This window comes from Netta rufina (assembly GCF_964035555.1).
Source record: "Netta rufina genome assembly, chromosome: 2".
In the NCBI taxonomy this organism is placed as follows: Eukaryota; Metazoa; Chordata; class Aves; order Anseriformes; family Anatidae; genus Netta; species Netta rufina.
This window is the reverse complement of record NC_140124.1, coordinates 45,361,455-45,384,979: the sequence shown is the minus strand read 5'-3', so window position 1 is coordinate 45,384,979 and position 23,525 is coordinate 45,361,455. Positions and strand designations below refer to the sequence as shown.

The following is a 23,525-nucleotide window of genomic DNA, read 5'->3' as shown; positions in this document are numbered from 1 at the left end:
AATAAAGCTAGTCCTCTGTAGATAAATGTCCACCTTTCATCCCTATCTTTCCTTATAAGAAATGCGTTATGGAGTATAGTAGCTTCAGGCATTTCATGCCAAGACGCAATCCTATGCAATATTGCTAACATCACAAAATAGGTTTGTAAAGGCCAAGATCATATGCCTAAGAACAAGACAGCCTCTACTGTCATAATCACTGTCAGATTCTACCACTTTAAATCGTTCTTCTTCATAGAGTGAAATTTTTAGTTTTTTCTTTGTGGAGGAAAACAAAAACAAAACCAAAAATGCTTTTTCTTCTGTGCATAATCCAAACTCATGATTTTTTGTATTCAACTTTTTTTTTTAATCCAGTGTATTTGTTATTCTGTTTCCTGTATCCTACCGTACCTCAAAAATATATACAACTGAGAAGAAATAATATCATTTGAATGAAGTGTCCCTATGTTACAGGTATAAATGAACATCTGGTATCACTCTGAAGTCAAATAGCTATGCTGTGCTGCCCCAGCGTGTGCAACATTCGGGACAGTGCATAAACAAGTTCCAGAAAGAAGTCAATTCAGTAAGAGAAGGTTGTTGCTGATAGAGCTGGAAAGTGCTGTGTATGCATTGCTGTCTGCCATATGCACCAGGAAACCCTGCTGCAGAGCTGCTTAGTAGCTACAGTAATTACAGTAGAGGCAGATGGTGGCAGTGCTAGAGGGCAAAGGGAAGAGCTTGATGTCATTACTGTTAGTGTTATTCATGTTAAAGCATCAGTGCTTTAAAAGTCTGTTTTTACAGGAGCAACACCAAGCATTCAATTTTATATGAGAACTATAGGTATACCAGAAGTTGTGTTGCTTTTCAGTCCACTACAATTACAAATTTATAGTTTCTTTAATGTACTATATTGCCCTGCTACACGTTGCTTGGAGACAAGTTATTTTCTAATCACAGTCTGCAGATTCTACTGAGCAAATTGTAAGTGTGGCTAAAAAAAGTGAGGGGGGAAAAAAACAAAACAAAACACAAGCTTGTGCAACACAAACTTACTCCACTGGAAAAATTATACTTGATTTAGAGCAAGATGAAGTGTCTTTACTATAAATGAGACTATGGGCTTACGTTACTAATGTATTGTGTCCTTATTGTAACTTCATAAATTCTGAAGTTACAACATCTGAATCTATCCATTACGTTTTGTGCAACTTGCATTCACTGCTATCTGTTAAGAAAAAAAGGTGTGTCTACAATAAAATTACTTCATGACAGCTCCTACTGCAACTAGAATTGCCTCATGTCCTGAAATCCTTTGTAAAAGCTTATGCTTGAGTAGCATAAGCCACAAAAGATGTCTCAAGCACTTCACATTTTACTTTCTGTCTGGATGTGCTCCTTTTTGTCAGAAGCAATGTCAGGAAAAGTATGCTTCATTCTGCTTCTTGTGGAGTGCTGCTGACCAACTGTATGACCTCTCAGAAATGCTTCTTACTGCACATTATCAGTCAATGACATATCTCCACTTGTCAAGGATCTGACTACCTCTAATAAAAGACATACTAAATCTATCTTTAAGTCAGTGCCAGTAGCACTGTGGTCGTAGTAACAGAGCTCAGCATCAGGTTGTCACTGAGTATATATTTTCAGGATCCAGGTTCCAGTTTGTGCTGAGCTCTGCCCTACTGTGATTCCACTCCTAACCAAAAGATCTCAAACTTGTTTCTCAGAGCTGCTGTAAAACTTTTGAATACAATATAAACATTTCTTTAAGTTTTTGCACTGAGGATAAGAGTGCAAAATATGAATATATGAGGATATGAAGCCTGTATATCCTTAAATCAGATATTTTGGATAGCCTTTTACTTTTTGATAACTTTGCCCTCAATTGTTGTATGATAAGAGGTCCTTAGCCTGTAGGAATCAAATCCATCACATGATTATCGTATTTCCTAAAAGAGATAAAATGGAAATATCAGGGAACTTCCAGGAATAATCAGGAAATATCAATACTAAAACCTTTTTACTAAGTAAGAAATATTTTTTCAACAGGTGAATACCCCAATAGCTGAAGTTATTGCAGAAAAACACAGTGATTCTTGGAAAGTACTTTATTTCCACAAGTCTTGTCTTTTCTGCTTGATTTATGCTATTTAAAATCCATACATCTAACAACATCACATTTTAAATACATCACATTTTAAATGTGTCCACTGCTGTAATATTGAGGGCAGGTCTCTGTAGATCAGTGGTAGTTCACACGAGCTCCTGTGCTTCAAATTACAACCCACATACGTGAGTCAAAGTCAGTCCAAAAGTGGCATATCCATGCTGATGTGATGCTATGTGTGAGCTAAAGCAGTTCCATCTCAGCTTTTTTTAGGCTTCTGTACCTGAATAGGGCTCATCAGTTTGAGCACATGATTGCTTATTGTGTCTGTCAGGCTGAACTTGCTGTTGGCACCTGTCTGTATAGATGTCTTGATTTTTAGAAAGGCTTCTCCACAGTAATGTAAGTCACAGTATCCTCTGCAGGACTACAGGATAAAAATGTTGATTCAGAAGATATGGTAATAAGCAGTATTTTATATAACGTCAGTGCTTATGAGACTAGATTATGATACTAGAGAGCAATTATAGAAACACATTCCCTACCCCTAGGAGCTTACAATCTAAACAAATAAAATACATTTCACAGAAGAGATTAATATACAAAAAGTAGAATTATTATTGTGTTTTTATTCTTCCAGTGCATGTCCTGATATCTTGAGAACAGAAGTGATTTTGAGTTGAAGTTGAGAAAGTTTATTTTAGTTTAGTTTCATTTTCATTTTGTTTTTGAATAAGCAAGCATTAAAATGTTAAAATGATTAACACAGTGTTAGCCAGAGGAATCATTCGAGGAGTGGCTCAAAGAACTAAGATTATAGAAGGGACCTGAATCAAGACAAAGTACAGATACATCAAAGACAAGATGCAGGACAAAGGGTCATCCATGATTGAGAGCTCAGAAAAATAGGAAAAGTATTTTTACAGAAAATAGTATCTGCCTATCTATATTATTGAATCTGTATGCACTGACCAAGATCCTGTTGCATTAAGCTTCTTGATGCTTGTTTATGTGCCCCCATTACATTCTACAAATTTCAGTGAGAGCTGTAGTAGTATAACTCCTTTGAGAAACAGGCTGCAGGCTTTTATTAGCTGGAGGCCAGGGTGAAAATGCTGGTATGAATATTTCTCACACGGTACTTGCAGCTTCTGTTCACTGAAAACATTTTCCTATGTATCATCAAAATAGCCATTTATAGAAGTAAGAAAAATATTGCAGCCTATGATTTCAGGAAAGGCTCCTTGAGAGAGGGCAAGAGAGAAGCAGAGGTCTAAAGGGCAGTAAGCAATAAAAAAAAAAAGGCAATAATATCCCTTCGCTTCAGCGTTTGATATAATAATGTTTAATAGCAGTGGAAAACCTAAAGAAAATAATTGGAATAATTTCTTCTTCCTACAAATGTAAATGCTTAATAATAACATATTTCTACAGTGTTTCTCACTGTAGATATTTAGTCTTTTAGGAGCTAGGCCACAGATAGCTCAGCTCTTCAAGTTTGTTGAATGTGCTTTGGAGATTAATTCAGCCAGAGTAAACTGATGGATACAAACCAGAGCAACTTAAAGAGTTGTCTGATGTCTGGCTGCTCTCTCTCCCATTTCTTCACCTCTCCTTTAAATGTCTTGGTAATTGTTTCTGCGCCTGCAGCGTCCATAGTGATAAAGGAGGTAGAGCAGTATAAGGTCAAAAATGAACAGCAAGCCAACAGCGACATCAAATCCGATAAAAATATCTGTAAAGGAAAAAAATAAATGACAAGAGTATTAAGGAAAGACATATATGTATGTCATCTTAGATATAAAAAATAACAGTCTAGTGACAAATAGGTACAAAGGAAATACTTTCATAGCTGAATTTTGTTTGTATTTCTGTTGAGATCCCATGGACTGCATTTACCAACATATGCAATGTGGGTATGAAAATATACACTTAAATCCTGAAAACACGTAGATAGTTTCCTGTGCATGATAAAATCTTGCTGCTAGGTTTTCACAGGGCAAGTGTGACTTTGCATGTGTAGTTAATGCAAGCAGGAGTTTCATCAGGGATCGGCAAAACACTGATACCTGATAAATGCAGGAAGGGGGAAATACCAAGACTAATGGAAAGTGGCAAGCGTTGCCTTGACCCTCTCTTCCCTCCTGGTAATATCCAGGAAGGAAGAGAGGAATTTGGCAAAGGTTGTCAGCTGTCAGTAGTTCAAGGCAAACAGCTGCTGTACCTGCATGGATCAGCTGCACTGTACGTGTACAGTGGAAGCTGAGGTATCCTCAATACATGGTACATGTGCCAGAAATTCAGATGCATCAGTCTTACTGTGTATGTGCAAGCCATTTATACTTTGCATCTACAGAAGGTCTTGTGCATCTAATATAAACAGGACTCCTTGCATAGCACCTACACCTGTATTTCTGTCGTTTTCAACAACAGGAACTCTAGTTTTGGTCATGTCCTTATGTTGCTCCTTATGTGAATATGCTAACAATAGCACTAACTTCACACCGGTGGCAAATCTATTCTTCACATTCTTAGAAAAATTTAATTTATTTTTGCTTTCTTTGTCTGTATTAAAGCTGATCCACACATCTTAAAGGGAGATCAACATATTTTGTGAAAGGTTCAAAGTTTGGAGCCCTTGATATATCTTACATAGAAAATACAGAGCTGTTACACTACCTTTATTTTTGTCTTTATTCCCACATTCTTTTGACCAGCTTTCCGTAATTATAGGAGAAACTAATTCAGAGAACTTCTCAAGTGGGCAAGAAGAGGTGCATCCTGGCAGGGTGAGTAGGTAAGGGTCCTTTGAAGAGTCATTCCGATAATGCATTTCAATGCTATATTGCCTGATTAACAACATTGAAAAGATATTATTTTTAAAAGTTCTTAAGTAAAAGGTTTCTTATGGAGAGACAGAATGTTGCAAATAGGCCCTAATCTAGAACTTGTTCTTTTGGAATGGAGGTTTTGTAAAAGACATCTGAAAGGCAGTTTGCAAAAGCCAGTTACCACACAGATCACCGGTTAAGTCAAAAGGTCTTTTAGAAAAGCCTTCTGGCTCTTCCAAACCCCCTAGTTTACCTTGGGATTTATGAGACCTCTCAGAAATCTTGCTATCATTTGAAGAAACAGGTATGTTTGTTTTACTACTTACTTCCAACTGATAAAACTGTTTTCTTCTTCTTCCCATTTCTCAAAGCACACGGATACATGCATATCCACCAAATGTAATTTTTCTTGTTTTTAATACAACATTGTGCCTGTGGACTACTCAATGAAATATCACTTTAAAACAAATTAGTATCTTTTTACAGTATTTGAGAGAAAAAGAATTTGGGGGGAAGAGGGAGCCAAGTTCCAAACACTCCTTGTTCTTACATAGATGAGGAGATACTTGCCCACTGCTTTCTTGGTAGAGTTCAAAAAACTGACAAGCAGCATATGGTGGCAGTTTTCCATTGAAAATATTGAGAGCGATCTGGAGGGCCCCAATTGTGGTGTCATGCTATTGGGGGAAAAAAAAATGCATCTTTGAAATTCAGTAAAGTGTGAACTACCAGAACCATGAGAAGAGAAAAAGACTAGAGAGGGAGAATAAATCCAGATAAATAAAACCTGTTTAAAATTAACAATAAGACCTTATTCAGTATATTCACCATCAGGCAAAATGTTAACAGAGTACTATAGACATCAGGGGGCATTTTCAAAGAGTTACTGCAGTAGGTGTCTTACGTCTTTTGGCAATATTTCAGAGAAGAAATACTGGAGGAAAACAAAATCTGATCTGAGAAACCTATTTTTTCAGTGCATTTCCTCCCCACCCCCTTTCTGATAGGAATGCTTTTTGCTTACAAAATCAGATTAAGACTGTACAAGGTAGTGCATCTCATCACATTTCAAGTAAAGATACAGGTCCTTTTTAGGATATTAAACCAAATGTTTTCAGACAAAGACTGTTCTCCCCACCCCTACATATGCTCCAGAACTTTTTAAACTGTGGTTATCCTATTTTGACTTACACAGTAAAATCTCAGTTTGGCTTCTAGTTTTGACAGAATCTGTTACCCTCCAGCCACCCACCTGCAATTTCTTCCTCTTCCCATTATTCCTTCTTTTGCAAGGAAATCCAGGAGGAGGTGTTGAATTAAAGGAAATCCAAACACTTGGATATCTAAACTTTGTAAGCATCTCTGTATATATGATTGCTAGACTTGTTTATATTATAGTCTAACATCTGCATTTTAATTATTATTCAGGATCAGTTTCAAAAATGTTGAGTATACATAGCCCCATGATATTAAAACAGTAACAAAAATTCTCTATGCACTTCTTGTTCTTCCTTCTCAAAAAGAATATACTAGAGCTAGAAAACACACAGAAAATGCAGCAGGAAAAACTTTGGGTACTGAGCAGATTCTGTATGAGAAAAAAATAAATAGATTAGGACTCTGTCTCAGAAAAGGAAAGATAGAAGAGATGAGAGAAAATAGTAAATTCATGGGTGAACCAATAATGGCCACTCCCCATTTCTCATAATAGAAGTGCTAGGAGGGACATAAACCAGTATTAAGTTTAAAAAAAAAAAAAATGACAAAGAAAATAAGGAATTTTTTCTTACTTTTAAGTTTAGAAGTCATTTCCACAGGATGTTGCAGAGGCCAAAAGTACAAATGTATTTAAAAAGTGAATAGGTAAATTGTTGGAATAAGGTCTTTCAAGAGCTATTAAAAATAAAATATAAAGTAAAATCTGTGACAGATTCTGTCACAGGAAGTCCATAAACCAGTTTGTTAGGAGGTTGTATCACAAGAATAATCACCCCATGCTGGCATTATTCTCATGTTCTTCCCTGCTGCTGCCTGAGACAGTATTGCAAATACGCTAAGTGGGTCTTGATCTGAATGAAATGATCCTCTTCAACCTCTAAAATAAAATATATATATATATATATTTTTTTTTTTTTTAAAAAAAGGATGCTCATCTGTACCATCCCTTTCACATGTATGTGTTTGGAGACACAGCTGAGGTTCTGCTATATGTCAGTATCTCTGCGTTAGGAGCACTTAAAGCAAGGTGCAACTTAGAGAATCTGCATCAATAAGTTGCAGAAAAGAAAAAAATAAATATATATATATATATATATTTACCAAATACAGTTTGACTGAAACTGAGTTGAATCATGGTCCTGATGTATTCTGGTACTGACCTGTGTTTAGCTTGTTAGCAGGACCAAAGTATATATTATTTTCTCATTTAGCTTACATGGAGACTGACTATTCTCATTCAGAGACTTTTACCAGTGAAATCATAGCAGTACTTACAAAAGGTGAAGATACTTACAGCAGAGTAGACCTCCATTTTTCTTTCTTTTGAAGAATTGGCAGCTTGTTTAAAACTATTTAAAATAATTTTCACAAGGACACCTTAAAAAAAGATGGGGAAAGGAAGAGGAAAATAACGATACCACATTTGCATAAAAACAAAAAAGCAAAGGATTTTGAATATCAAACAGAACGCATCTACTCAGGCCTCAAACTTTTTTTTTTTTTTCATATTTTTTTTCTTCAACTTTCCACAAGTACATAACTAGAGAGAAGAAATTACAAAAGGAAAATACATCATTCCTCATCCAGGTCAACTGAAATGATGGGGTTTACAGAAATCAGTTAGAACTATGAGAATTATGCCTTATGACACTTCCAGTTTTGTTATGCTGAGACCTCCTTTTGTTTTTAAGTGTTGTAATAATGATAGCTGTGCTAGCCTCTTGCCTTCTAAATGATAAAGAAATATTTTAACAGTCCAGCCAGTCACACGGTATTGGTTCTTGTTTTCTCCAAAGCTCTTTTGTACTTCTGGTCCAAACCAGAGATACTCCAAAGCCAATGGAACTAAGGTAGCAGAAAGTCCTTGGAGCACAATTTGTATCATCCTAGAGGAAAAGGGCATAACTGGTATTTCTACTAACACTAAAAAAGTTCTGACCTCATGTTATGGCCAGCTACCAGCTAGCGGGCTTTAGTGCAGGTCTCAGCCTGCAATTATTGTATGGCTTGACCCAGTGATGTTTATGCCCAGATGAAGAGGCTGCTAATAATCCTTTACCTAGGTTTACAGTGCAGGGTAGGTGCATTGCAAAGTCTTGCACCAGACAGTCCAGATTGTGGACATTTGAGATCACTTGTCTGGGTTTCCTGTTCATGGACACTGGGGGATCATATGCTGAATCTTGTTCTAGTCTTGTCCTAGTGTGTAGCCAGAATGTGCACAGCCCGTGCACCTCAATTTTGGTGCTAATCAGTAGTCCCAGTGCTTGTAATATAGACATGACTTTAATTTCTCATCTTCCATTGTGATCAGACTGTTTTGGAGCAGCTTTACATCAGGCTCTCAGAGAGCTATCACTGTATTGCCAAGGTTTTTGCACAATATATAACCAGTACATCGAAGTGAAAAAAAATCAAGAAACAACAACAATAGATACTGGAGAAGTAAACTTAAGTTAATATCAGACAAGTGAAGATTATACCCACGAGGTCTCATTTTTTTTTCCTTAAATTCCTTTCTCAAAATCTTAATATCTTAAAATGTATAAGATAACTAACTAAAGACATTAACGTTTATACTTTCTTTCAGTACCCGATCCATGCAAATCCCAGTATCCAGCACATATTATCGTGCTTAATATGGCATCCAACATCTATCGTTGGAAATCAAGATTCTGGTAAATAATTTTGCATGAGCAAGGTGATAGGTTGTTGTATGTTATCATAAGCATTGTCTCCTCCTTTCTGAGAGCTAAGCATTTTTGATTTACCTCCTTGTAGTCGTGATTTCTCTTCTGTTTTATAAACCCCAAATAGTGATGATAAAGACAATTCTGCCAGTTTTTCCATCTTGTCCACTACATCTTTGGTGGCCCATACAGGAAGAGAATAATTGTGAATACCCTAGTGATAAAGGAAAACAAAAAGATGTTTTTTGATTCTGATTCTATCTTTCTATTGCCCAGCTTCACACTACTATATTTGGACTACATGTGGCTGTCGTGCACTTCTTTGTTCATTTGTGGTTTCTATCATCAGCATGCCTTGAAATAACCTCTGCAGGAATGGGAATGACCTTGAGGTGGATGAACAGGAAGAGCTGAATCATCTGTGTAGAGGCAATCTCTTGTAGGTACAATATATTCATGCTATAATGATAATTTCTGGGGGGGGTTGCTAGTGTGAAAGATCACAGACACATCCTCTTTCTGTCTTCTAGTAGTAGGTCTTCAGGGTACAATCTAACTAAATTGTCCCACCTTTTCTATGAGGTTGTCCAGATGCCGCTTCCATCACTGGTCATTTAGAGACAAGTGTCACTCTCCCATCACGTAAGAATGATGGTGACTGACAGTGCCTGGGTACCTTTGAATGGAGGATATGTTCAACAACCTTCACGTACTGCTAATATTGACTTGGACCAGGTGGAATCATCCCATGGTTGGGGAGTCTGACTTCGTTCACTCCGAGTTATCATTACCTCCTAATTTTCTAACTTGTAGATCATAATCTTACCTCTTGTTTTCAACATGTAAGTGTTTTGGTGTTTACCTTTTGATAGATTAAAGCAAATAATTTCATTTTTCTGTTAAAAAATCATAAATACAACCCAGCTGGCATGCTCAAATAATTAGATGACAACATACAGGAAAGGAAAAGGAGGGAACAAAGGGAGCAGATTTTGTTACCAGTGCTTCAGGGTAAAACCTCAAATGAAAACAGTAGTTTTCCAATCTGTAAACCATGTTTTTGGGGTATCTTTTACCATTGCACTAAAGTAGGATTCATATTCAATGATAAAAATAATAAGCAAGTTCAAGAGAGAGGTCAGCTCATTCCTATGAAACCATATTGACATTGTTTAATTAAAACATATCTTGGAGTTATTTTCTTTCCCAACCCCTATTGCAGTATTACCTCACAGTATAGTGTATCATATGTATTCCAGAGCTGGAAGTTGTCGAGTATTTTAAGATGATTTAGTTCAAGTCCTGTGTTAACTGCCATTGTTTGTAAAAAATCCTGGAAAAAAAAAAAAAAAGAAAAAAAGAAAAAAAGAAAAAAAGTGAAGAATACACCACAGGTACTCAGTACGTACAGAATGTATATAGGTACAGATTCTCTAGCATCCAACCTGGCAACACACCAGTATTTATTTTACGCAGGTGAAACTATTATAAGGGAAGATTTTGATTGCAGTTTTCATTTTGTAACCATTTTAAGATGCTGATTTCTATTTCAGACACTGCTTTTTGCTCAGCCCTGCTATAGATAAGTCTGGTGCTCTCACTGCTGCCACCTTCTCTCCCTCTTCCAACTGCTCTGTCACCTCAAAACTTCAGAATTAAGGAAGAAGAAGGCACTAATGGAAAAGGAAGATGAGAAAATAGGTGAGGTGAAAATAGAAAGTATTAAAAAAAGGATGAGGCAAAAAGAAACTGAAGACGAAACAGTTTTCCTTCTCTTATTTAAAGGAGGCTGATTGTCTAAGTAATAGTTCCCCAACAGTTCCCATAAGGATTCTTACTGTGTGCTACCACAGAAGAGTAAAGGGATTGGGTATTATCCTTTATTCCTACATTACCTGTTTCATGCTGGCAGCTGAAAGAGAGGACTTCTGTGAAGTTGTAATACACCTCCCTGGCAGATGAATGAATCTGACCAAAGTAATTGAGCTAGCAGAAAGTTAGAAGCCAAGAAAAAGGAAGAAAAAAAAAAGAAAAAAAGTTGGGTTTAGCCCAACCAGCATAGAAAGTAAACCTGAAGTGACTCTGAGAGAATGTATGAGAAACACAAGACCCCTGCCTTATTAGTTCAGTAGTGCTATTACAAAGTGTACCGTAAGCATATTAGAGCAGCAATAACCACTATGCAGAGCAACTACTGTCCACATGGTTGCTTGAGGCAGGTATGCCATCCATGTACCGACAGTCTGCAGTAGCACTGGAATGACAAATTTTGGATCACTGACTGTGAATATTTGTGTCAGAACCAAAACAGAAGCATATCTTATGATGGACCCAAAATGCATCTTTGAGAGAAATTTACACAAATCAAAGTGTTGCCTGAACACTTCGTGCAGGGACACCTCCCACTAGACCAGGTTGCTCAAAGCCCCGTCCAGCCTGGTCTTGAACACCTTCAGTGATGGGGCATGCCACAACTTCCGTGTGCCTCTTCCAGTGCCTCTCCATTCATATAGTAAAGGGTTTCTTCCTAATATAATCTTAACCTACCCTCTTTTATTTTAAAACCCCTTGTCCTATCACTACACCCCCTGACAATGAGTCCTTCCCTACCTTTCCTGTAGGCCCCCTTTAGGTACTGGAAAGCCACTATAAGGTCTTCCCAGAGCCTTCTGTTTTCCATACTGAACAACTCCAACTCTCTCATCCTGTCTTCATAGGAGCATCTGTTACAATGCCAATTTCAGAAAGTCAAAGCAGTAAGACCTAAACCTTCCTAAATTTCAGGAGTTTTATCAGATTTTTAGAATTGATTTTGTGCTGCCCTGCATAACTGGAAATTGCTGCATCCATTAATTTCTTCTCCCCTTGGATCACTGAACTTTAATTACATGCAGCTCTAAATAGTCTTAGAAAATGAATGTTAAGTTCATATTTCAAAAATACAAATTAGTATAAACAAACAAGCAAACATGAGAAATGCATAAATGCATCAAACATACCTTTAAATGGCATTGGCCTAAATTTCTAATTTTAAGAGAACCCTCAGGACTTTTTAGTCATTTTAGCAAAAAGTAACAACACAATTCCACTTTATTTTAAATAAATATTGATAAAGATAAATAAAGATAGATAAATACATATCTTTTAAATAAAGATAGATAAAGATTAAAATAAAGATATATTTAAATAAAGATTGAAAAAAAATATCTTTATTTTGCCTTACCATGTATGGCTGTATTCTACTTTGAAATTCACTAGATGTTTGGGTTTCTTTCTGAAGTTCATCAAAACGGGGACAGTCACTCAGAGGAAAATGCAGCCTCTGAAACAGAAGAAGTAAAACTTAAAATAGTTGTTGAACTAATGTACACACCTCTAGTTTCTCCGTTGCTGAGATTGCTGATGTAATATTTGTGAGATGAATGGTTAGTGACCCTGCTACAGCTACTCCGTAACAGTTCGTTTGGATACCTTGTTCATGAGTTCATGAATAGAGGAAATGGACTGTAGTAGCTTGACTTTTCAGTGGCTACCTGTGGCTATGATAGCTTGATTTCCATCAGTCTAACTGATTTTGAAAGGAATGCATGTCTGTCAGGGGTTTTCTTTGGAAAATTGGTCAGGGTCCATGATTGGGAATTTAAAAAACCTACCATTTACCTCTTGTAATTTCTGAGTCTCACTACCTGCAGCTTGACTCTACCTACTATTGGAATCTGAATTACCTCTCAGTCTGCATGTGTTGCTCTCAGCTCTTTGGAGGTAAGAAGTCTATTTATGATAAACATTTTAAGTACCACTTAATGGACAGAACTTGAAATATGAGTGACAAATAAATCATGCTCCTGAAATATCAAAAAATATGAGCCTAATAGCTCTGCTCTTGTTTAGAGGCATGGTTTCATATTTAATAATTCCGTGTCTATGCCTTCTGAGGTCACATGATGGCACGTATTAGATCTGAACTTTGTGTAAATACATATGCATCCATCAAACTCTATGTGTTGGCAAATGTATGTTTTATGCCAGTTGCAGAAGGACAGATGATACCTAATAAAGTCTGCCAATAAAAAGTTACAATGAGCAAAATGAGCTTGTGCTGGTTCAGCACTTTATGCCACATCACTATAGCATTTTTGACCCAGCAGTAATATTATCCTGTAACCATACAAACTTTGTAATAGAACAGACTTAACGTACAGTAGAGAAATTCTCTCTCAATAGAGGCTCCTAGGAAAACCCCATGCCATTAAAGTTGAATATCTATGGCTTTTGTAGGACTTAAAGTGCAAGAAGTTCTACTCTGGCTTGGGATGAACATTAGCATGCAGCATTTAGAATACATCTCTTTTCTCTTTGATTAATCAACACGGGGCTTGCAGCAGCTACCAACTGACAGTAGCACACTTTCACTTGGACAGATTTCCAAGGGTACGTTTTCTCTGTAACAGAAGCACACTGCAGGGTGAAGTCTCAAAGCTGCAATATGAAGCTTGGGAATGCTTAATTACACAATAACAAATGTTTCTCTGGCTGTATGTCTTAATTATCCCCCTCTAGGTCTTATTAATTAAGCCACTCCCTTTGGCTTCATTAAGCAGTGCTCAGTACTGTTGCCTGTCAGGTCTTGATAGATCTCAGTGGCTCAAAAATAAACTATGATTATTTTTTTGGCTTTTTGTTGTTTTTTTTTTTTTTTACAGGATTGTAGTTGGCCTCAATTTCCTACATTGTGTTGCTTAGGGCTTGAAAACACTTGGCTTAACAAGGCAGCAATGTTTTTTTTCCCAGGTGGTCTGCATATTTAACATGATTTTTCAATTACTGCAGAGGTGTGTTTTGTCACCCAAACTGAAACATCAATACCCAGTCCCGAAGCAGTTGCAGAAGTGATGGGGTACTATACATCTCTACAGATGAGTTTGTAGTCTACAAACAGCTCATGGCACTTCACTGTGATGCCCCTAATAACTTTGATACTTTATTTGGCCAAAGCTCTGACCATTCTGATGCTTTTAACGTCCTGGGGTATAGGAACTTCCCCTAGTATTCAATTTTTAAATAACAGTGACAATATTTTCTTTTGTTTAGGGGCAGAAGCAAGCTTCAAGCTGAATCATGTTGTGCCTAATAAAGTTTGCGGGAATCCCTTCTCCTTGTCCCTGCTTTCAAGCATGGCTTTAAAATGGAGAAATGCCAATGGGCTGGTAAGTGTGGCCATCTCTAATGAAAGAGTCCCTCTTCTGATGTTGGCGACTGGACTGGCAGTTATTTGACAGGTCTTTTGTGTACATTTCCTTTAAGTCAACTTCTATCCTCAAAGGCAGAACAAAATTAACTTTTCTGGCATTACATTCAATAACTTTTTGGTCCTTACTTAACATTTTTCCTTACGCAGTCCTTGTCACAGGAGCCAGTGACATTAAAATCTAAATCTGAGTCAGCCAGGAAGAGATGCATACAGCAAAACTTCTACAAGACCTATCATTCAGGTAGGACTGCTTTTATTATGAACCGTAAGGCACATGCTAGTTTCATTAAGTGTTTGTATAGCACTGAGCATAAAAGGGCCCTTGTCTGTAATTAGGGTGCCTCAATGTTACCAGAACAGGAAAGTAATAATTGAGAGGTCATTACAGTGGCTGATGTAAATCCCATTCCTTAAATAAGCAAAGAGAGACAACATGCTAAGGAGGGGAATGTCTGTCTAGCTGATTGGTGCTCAGAAAAGCACTTGTTTGCTGTTTTAGGGCAACTTCCTTGCAATACTGTCCAAAAGCGTCTTATCAAGGAGAAGATGTAGAGCTGTATCTTGAAGAAAATGGTAGTGTGGTTGACAAAACAGGTATTCTGCAACTATAGAACAAGGATTTTCATGCAGCTCTTACAGTTGACCTGTGACATGCTTGTCAGCCAATAGATGTTTTCTATTAGATTGAGATCAAAGGGAATAAAATATTTTCTTTAATTTTTTATTCGTTTTTTTTTTTTTTTTTTTTTTTTTCTTCCAGGAAAGCCAAGACATTATATGAAGTATCCAGACAGTACTCACCCTATCTGTTGCTTTTGGCACAATATGAACAGGAATGGGTTGCCAGAGAAGCTCAGGGTTCCAAATTTGGCTGCTAGTTGGTGGAAAGAGGCCAGATAGGTATGACTGGGCACTCATAATGGTGCGATCATAATCTGTACTTTGGATATAAAACTGAAGATAGAATGGCAAAAAGTTAACAAACAAAACAACAAGAAAAGGAAACTTAACTCATCAATCCTGTTTTCAGTTGTGTGTTTTTTTTGCGTAGAATCAGAACAGTGAAGCTATTAGTTAGAACTTTATAGGGCTCTACTTCATTTGTATAAATGAAATAGTCAAAGCATCTTTCAGTTTGGGATCTAACCTTCCAACTGAACTAAAAAGTATAAGATAACATGATTTTAAAGATGGAAGCTCCCCATCTTCTGAGTTTCAGAGATACGTTGATATGACCCATCTGCTATAACTTGGGGATGAAGGCACTGATAACAATAGTGGGTAACAAAGTCTTTCTTGGAATCTATAGTCTTCTATGCCTTCCCATCACTGCATCCCTCATGTATTGACCAAAATAGTAGTGGTATCTTCCCCACAATGGGTCTGTGCCATATGACAAGTACATCCGAACAACTGTGAGACTTCTCATTCACAGGACAAGGTATGTGAACATGGCCCATCACATTGTCCATACATTCATCTTTAAACAAGGTGGAAAAATACTGGGTCGCTGTGGATAAATACCCAATTCATTCGATGGTGTGGAGCTGTTCAGAACCAGAAAACTGAGCCGTGGAAGAACCAAAATGAATGTAGAAACTGAAAGTTAAAGATTTGAGTCTATGTTTTTACCTTGACATAAAAGGCTGACTTCCAAAATGTTCTTCTACTATCTTAATTTTTGTATTAATAAAAGGAATATGATGATGAATGGGCTTTCATCTATCACAAGTCCATAGTTATGCTATGCTGGAGAACCGTCCTCCAGACAGTTCAGCTATATACCTCTTTCCGGTTGTATGTGCTGTTCAGAAAGTTGGAGTATCTCTTCCTCACGTACTGTCCAAGTTCATACAGCTGCTGCATTCCAGTCTGTGAGGCAAGTGTACAGATGGCTATGAGATTAATGTGATTGGAGAATGTCAAATAAGTTTATTTTCTTTTTCCTTTTTTGTCTTCAGCAATTTCTTTTTACAAGATTCTTAACCACATTTATAGCATACTGTATATGTTGTAGGTGACCAAGAATTTTTAACAGAAATAATCAGTTATATCTATGAAAAAATGATACATTCTGAAATTCTAAGACTTCAACATCTGCTACAGGAAAAGCAATGCATCTTGTTCTATATTAAGTACTGTTTCCACAGTGCTGTAGCTCTGTAGATGCTGCTGGAGTTACTCATGAGCAACACTGTGAAGAGTATGTCAGATAGTGACAGCTGAAAAAGGAGCATTAATAACCTAGTATTAATTACCGTCGTTGCTGTGCTAATTTATCAACATGATAAATTAAAAAAATAATTACAAAATAAATGACAAATTTGTGGCTTACATTCCATGTGTTTAAAATTTCTTTTCCCAGAAAAAATTTTCTTTGTTTTGGTACACCTGCAGTTCTCTTAGACTGCACAGTTTTTTCTATCATTCATTTCCAAGACTGTGATCAGAACTTTGTAACTTTCAGCTTCAGAGAAATACATTCTTACTATGGTTGCTAAGAAGATAATAAAATAGAAAAAAAGCTCTCAAAAAATCTTTACGAAAGCAGCAACTTTTTTTTTTTCTTCTTATAAGTTACTTACAGGGAGATAGTAACCTGTTGTATGAATGCCTGAAGTTTACAAATCTTTAAAGCCTTACTTCAAATAATAAATGCTGAATTGTCTCCAATTCATGTTTCTGCATCATGATGGCATATTGTTAAGGAATGCATTGGCCTCTCTTTGCTCCAGAATTTCATGTTCCAGATATAGTTAAAAAGCTAAGGCTTGATCTTAATGTTGAAATGCCAGAGCAAGAAGTAGGTTCTGTGTATCCTAGTGAAGGTCTGGGCTGAAAACAGCCTTATTAGAAAACACATTTCCCCAGAATCAATGTTCTCATGCAAGACTTTCATTTTTTGTTAATTATTTACTGAGGGGGGTCCTTTCCATGAAATATGAAATCAATATGAAATATGGATTCATTACCTGACCTGGTGGGAAGGTGTTATTCATTTATTTTGTCACAGATCCCAGTGCTTAATGGTCATTAGACTTCAGCAATTTTAGAGTAAGGATAATCTTTAAATTTGCCATTTGTTTGAAGGCAGACACACTGTCAGGAAGTTATTGTTTGTAAGAAGATAGTTATATAGCTATGATGAATGTACAGTAGTTGGATGAGTATTGTTGCAAAAATATCTATGAATTACAGGGTATTGCTAATAGCCACTGTCAGTACTTGGAATTTGCTGATGTCTGCAGGGCACACATTAAAATCTGCCCATTTCCTATTTTTGTAGCATATGTAAGTGCTACTGAGAGAGTTAACATACCTGGGTAAGTTGTCCAAATCCTTGGGGCCATTCACTTTCTTTGTGTAGATCAGTTGGAAAGTTTACAATTGGTGTTCTGTCACCATGTCGGAAAACCTAGTAAAATTCCCATTAAAAAAAAATAAATTTAACTACTGCTAGCATTCCCTTCTTTCCTGTCTAGAAGACAAGCATCAAAGTTGAGTTCCAGTGTCATTTTTCAAATGGGAATGTTGGACAGTCTTGCAGAAACCTAGTCAAGTAGGATTAGAGTACGTTATTTACACTCAAGAATAGGTATCAGTACATTGAAATTTAGTGGGCATGAGTCTGATTATTCTTTCACCTAGAACATAAAATTAAGCAGGCAGAATGTTGGTGCTCAGGTTACATTCATAGCTCGGCAACCAGACAAGAAATCTGACTGAATTTTGGATACTCAGCAGCACCTTTGAATATTAAACCAGTTACAGATGTGTTTATATGAGGATTTAATTACTTTGGCATACATACTTGAAATTTTTGGCAACTGCTTTTTTTGTAGCAGTATCTTTAAAAGTAATTTCATGTACATTGTCTCATCTTTGAGTTCACACTCAACACCATGACATAAAGAAGAAAAAGTATATCTAATTACACCATTATGTTAATATTTATTAATAGTTTATATTTATGAAAATATTTAAGAAATTTTCTAGGTTTTTCTATTAACTTTAGGAACAGCAAACAATTTGGTTGCTTTGCTATCCTGGACACTCGAGCATGGTGAATATTAGTGTGGTGTTTCCAGCCATATGCTTTGTACATCAGAAACCTTAAATGAGCCCTTTTGTGTCTGTAATTCAGCATGCTTAGAAAGTACCAACCCTAGATTAAATAGTTCTGTGTTATACAGTGAAAAATAGATATGTTATTAACATTAAGTTGGAAGTAACAAGCAAGAAACAAAAACTACTAAGAGCAAAACCCAAAGCTCTGTTTTTATTTTAACCCCTAAGCTTCTCAGACAGCTGACTTTTATTTATGCTCCAACTTTCTCCTTGCTTTCTACTTCTGAAAATGACCTTGCTTCAGTTGCAATTGAAAATTAATAATAGCCTCATGAACTCAGTCTGAAAGTCTAAATCAGTCATAGGCAGCTACATCAGCTACATTTCAGGAGACTTTCTTTTCATTTTATTTATTTTTTTGCCTGAACTTCAAGAAGAACTTTTGTGTTTGAAAGATTTTCTTTTTCATTAGCCTAACAACTTGATGCTGTTAGGGAAATAAAATGTTTCCCTACAAAGCTTGCCTTGGTCATCAAGATAGATTTCTCAATATATTTCATAATGAAATAATTGATTCCTTTGAAAATCATTGTGTACTGCAACATTTATTACTCCCGGATTACAGATTACCTTCCTGTCCTGTTGAAAGACATACAACACAGAAGGATGAGAGAAAAGAAGGAGGCATCATAAAATCAGAAAAGACTATGGAAAGGTAAGGAGGACATACATAAAAAGGACAAAGCACACCTGCTGGATTTATTCACTTCAGATTCTTTATATGAAGTGCTTCACCTCAGTCTGTTCTCAAAAGTAATAGATGGATAGTTATTAAATACCCTCTCCTTTAAATCTATTACAGCTTGAACCTGGTTTGGTGTTTGAGATCTCCCATTCTTTCTTTACAGCTGTGTGAGGGTGAGCATTTCAGATCAAAATGGCCATGTGACTCAGGCTTTGGCCAGCATTTGCTTCCATTGTTATCAGGTGAAAAATCATATTGGAGAAAAACTAGGGTGGGGGAGAGTGTAAGCTGAGAATATGTCATGTATAGTATACAATACATCTTCATTCAGAAATACCACGAATTACAGTGAATTATGTGCCTCTGAGTAATAGTGGGCCTCATTGAGATGTTTTTTATTGATAAACTCAACTTCAAACAAAAAGATTTCTTGTTTTGAAGCTAGCAGTAGTAATGGAAAAACAATTGATCAATGGACTTAGTCATGCTGCCAATTCAGAGAAACCATAGATGCAGAAATACTGAACGTGTTTAGTCAAGGTTTCAAATGGCTTGAGTTGATTAGACAAATATATAACAAGCTCAGTCAGCGCTTCCTATCTTTATAAGAAGAAACACATAATGAAATCACTGTACTTCAGAAAACCACACCTCTTTGTGTATATGACAGGTGAAATGAGTGTGGAGGCAGAAGTTACAGGTCAGAACTTCTTTATAGAGATGCAATAAGTCAGTATTTCATTTCTACTTGGGTACTCAGTGGTACTAGAAATATTTTTTTTCTTCTGTTATGTCTAATTCAAAATCAGTACACAAGAATTATGCTGAAGATTAGTGTCTACATGTGAGAAGGAAAGATAAAATGGCATTTTGACAAAATGGCTGGTATTACAGCTTTTTAACCAAAAAGACTCTTGGCCAATAATTAAAACACACAAAATCAGTGCAGAGATGGAAGTCATGAGGAGAGAGCAAGGCACCTTTCCATGGCACAGCACAAATCTGGAAGTGAGCAAAAAGGAACTTGTCTGGTTTCTCTCCCCTCCACCACAGAGTATATTCTATCTTGTGCAGTTCTGTTAAGAAAGTTTTAAAAAGTCATTGGGATGCATTTTCACATGCAAAAATACTCTCAGGTGGCAACATAGCAACTTAGAGAAAATGGAAAATGACCACTGAATTATCTCAGAAAGACATGTTTTAGACTTACCTTGACTGTAGCCTGACTGTTATTTTATTCCGTTGTACTAGTGATATGTGCTGGGGCCAATTCCTATCTTACTAGTTTCTGTTTCTGCTAGCAGTTCTGTTCCCATGTAAATTCAATGAGTGAGTTCAGAAGACAAAATTCAATTGAACACACAGAATCTATGCCTTGAGGAAGGAGATACATACTGATAATAAGACAATCTATAGTAACTTTTTAGGCAGTCTATCCAAGAAAAACTATCAGGGATAAAGGGAACAGTTTAAATGAAATTTACACATTATTTTAGCTTTAATTGTGGTAAGTTACTTCATAAATGGATATAATGGTATCTTTTTTTTTTTCTTTTTTTGGTGGTTGGGGAAGGTGGCTACATAGGTGTGATAAAGAAGATGATTTCAGATAAGAAGGCTCTTATCTCCAAATGATAAGCATTTCCTGTAACTTTTTTTTTTTTTCAGGACCATTGCTTGTTAGAACACTGTAACAGCTGCAATTCAGCAAAAGCCTCGTTTTCTTCAGCAAGTTAAGTCTCTAAAGCATTCTAGCTGCCTGATTTCACCCCTGTGTCTGGTTGTCCCTCTTAAATTGAAATATTTGAGGATAATACTGTACGCAGAACGTTACTGGAATGATGGTTGAGTCCCTGCCTTGTGCACTGTCTGATACAGCAGTAAGGCTCAAAAACAATAGGAACTGGTTTTTCCTGTGCACTCTGGCCTTTCTCCAAGTGACACATCTACATAATCCAGCCAATAAACAACTAACTATTAAGTACTTTATCAAAATCTAGATCGCATGTTTTGGACACACTACTTCTGTCTGTTATGTGCATACTCAGTTTCTCAAATACAGAAAGGTGGAAGAATATCTTTAAAATTCCTATTCATAAACGTCAATTCAAATTCCCACAACTTTGTGTTGAAAATACAACTCTAGACTAACTATTCTTTATCAGTATACCTCTCATTAAAAAATAGATAAATTAGGATGAAAAGGGTTGTGGTGCAACCTTCACCATCCAAAATACTTTATTGAATTAATCTCTCTTTTTCCTCAGCTATTGAGGAAACTGATGCTGGAGTACTGTTTAGTTGCTTTAAAACAAGCAACCACCCAGCAAAAAAAAAAAAAAAAATCAAAAAAAAACCACAAACACACAATTACAGTCAATTTTCAAAATACCTGAAGTTAATGCAATGTATATCTCAAATCTCTACACAAAATGCCCTTTTCTGTTTCTTAATATACTACTGTGCCCATTCACTTCTTCTGAAGTGGAAAATACTTCTCTTTCTATGGTTTCTATTTTGGAATCTCAAAGCATCTTATAAGCTTCCAGGCCCTAAGAAGATAGGCCAGTATCGCCAGTTCCAACTATGCAGTAGTGTCAGCTAAATCAAGCAAAGGCAGGTGGACTAGACCTCAGATCTCTGAAATCCTGTGTGCTATGCACCTACCACAAAGCTAAGTGGCTCAGTTACCCTGAAAACAAACAAACAAACAAAAAACAACTTAGTGGTTAGGAGATGAAAATCCTTATAACTAGATGCATTTTATCTCAAGAAGCTTTTAAATGTTGTAAGCCAAAGGGTAGTCATGTTTCTAAGTCAAAAAGACTCAAAGCAACTGCAGACCTTCTTTGATTTGACAGCCATATCGAATTCCCCATATTCCCCACTACTAAACAGAAAATAAATCTACTTACTACAGCCACAAACTTCAGTTCTCTTTCTGCAGTAGCCTGCTGAAGCAGGGTGAAGATAATATAAAAAGCAAACCACGGAATCCTAGATGGGCTGGGAAGCCGTATCACTCTCATCCTGGCAGCAGATGAAAAAAGCCTTTGTAGCTCCAGCAGCTGTTCAGGCTGAACAGCCCAGACGCGAGGCTGTACTTCAAAAGGGGTGGAACTGCTGCTGGTGAATTTCAAATCCAGAAGGAATGTTGTGTGACTGTGCAACAAATCCCAACGCCCTTTGTTTTCAAATTACTGTTTACATTCCATTTAATCAAATCATAATTCAGTTCCTTTTTCTCTCTGAGATTTTTCTCTTTTGGAGTTGAAGGATGAGGTCGAAATACGACGGAGTTGTTAGGCATTTGTAATATTTCAACCTACCTGTTCTACTTCCTCTTCTTAGGGCTTTGAATTTTTCCAGACTGCAGCACAGCCAAAAGGATGAACTCAGAACCAAGAGCTAGGCAATACTGTTTCTGTTTTCTCTTTGCTGTTCAGTTCATCCTCTTTTCAGCTTCTTTTTTTCTTTTTTCATCTACATTGTCGCTGCAAAATCAGCATAATTATTTTAAACACGACTTCATATAGGTTAAAATTGCCCATCCCAGAGATAAAATAGTTAAATAATCCTTAAAACAAATGCATTTTTCAAGCTGCTTTCCGGGCAGTTATTTGCTCTTCAGTTTGAGCGTGACATTTTCCTTTTCCATTGGAGCATGTCTATACTTTGTCTTTTGTAACTTATTATGTCAAGTTCTCTTTTGGCCTCAATTCTCTAAGAAATTTCTCACGAACAGGCCCTGGAGGTCACCTTTTAATTTATTTATTTATCTGTTTATTTATTTATTTATTTATTTATTTATTTTATTACTGATTAAGAACACTGTTTCTGACACCAACTGGCTTTGAGCAGATTGCTCAGCTCCTCTCTCCTGACTTTCTGTATATACAACAAGAGTAAGCATAGCATTATTTCTAGACTTCATATGGAATTTTGGAGCAAATGAATTACAGTTTGCAGAGGCCTATAAATACACGTTCCTACATGTTAAAACTTAAAATAACTTGTATGTTGTCTGAGTCATACCATTCCTGTCTTTTTGAAAACAAATGTGAGTTGATCACCATCCTATATTATTTAAGAGTGCAAATCAAAAAATATACTTTCTTTAGAATATTTGAAGATGCCTGTACATTTAAGAAAGAGTGCCCTGCTTTTTTAATCTCTATAACTTTTACAGTAGGTATGAAGTTCTATGCTTTTTGGATCAAGGAATCCTTGATTCTCAGATTTTTTTTTCTCATCCTTCGTAAACCCTTACCATGAAATTTTAAACTCATGAGTTTTTTTTAAGGTTTACTGTTTCATTGTGTTTGTGTGATGAGTGGCTGTGACTAATGAAGGTGCACATGTCAGAGCTTGAGAGTCTAATTATTATACAACCCTTACAGTAGCCTCGCTTTAGAAATGAACTAATTTGTTTGTGCTGCTGGATGGCATTATTTAGGAATGTTTAAAAATACATAATGACTGATGTAATGATTTTGTAGAATACCTTTGCTAACATCTCTTGAAAATGACAATTCAACCTGAAATCAAGCATATGATATATTTTGACTTTGTGTGGCTTCATTCTTCCTTTTGGCATGTGTGGGATTTTTAACGGAAAAATCCCTAT

General features: G+C 36.4%; 1 protein-coding gene across 1 annotated transcript; it reads right to left on the bottom strand.

The window, feature by feature from the left end:
• Window positions 1–3,711: 3,711 nt before the first annotated feature.
• ACP3 (acid phosphatase 3) lies at window positions 3,712–21,927 on the bottom strand (the record flags this gene model as incomplete). The annotated part of the gene is made up of 11 exons (XM_084281382.1): window positions 3,712–3,830; window positions 4,775–4,944; window positions 5,497–5,603; window positions 7,439–7,521; window positions 8,916–9,048; window positions 10,063–10,167; window positions 12,058–12,156; window positions 14,887–15,039; window positions 15,871–15,957; window positions 17,405–17,500; window positions 21,814–21,927. 11 exons carry the CDS (start codon window positions 21,925–21,927, stop codon window positions 3,712–3,714), a joined length of 1,266 nt encoding a protein of 421 aa, XP_084137508.1.
• Window positions 21,928–23,525: the final 1,598 nt, after the last annotated feature.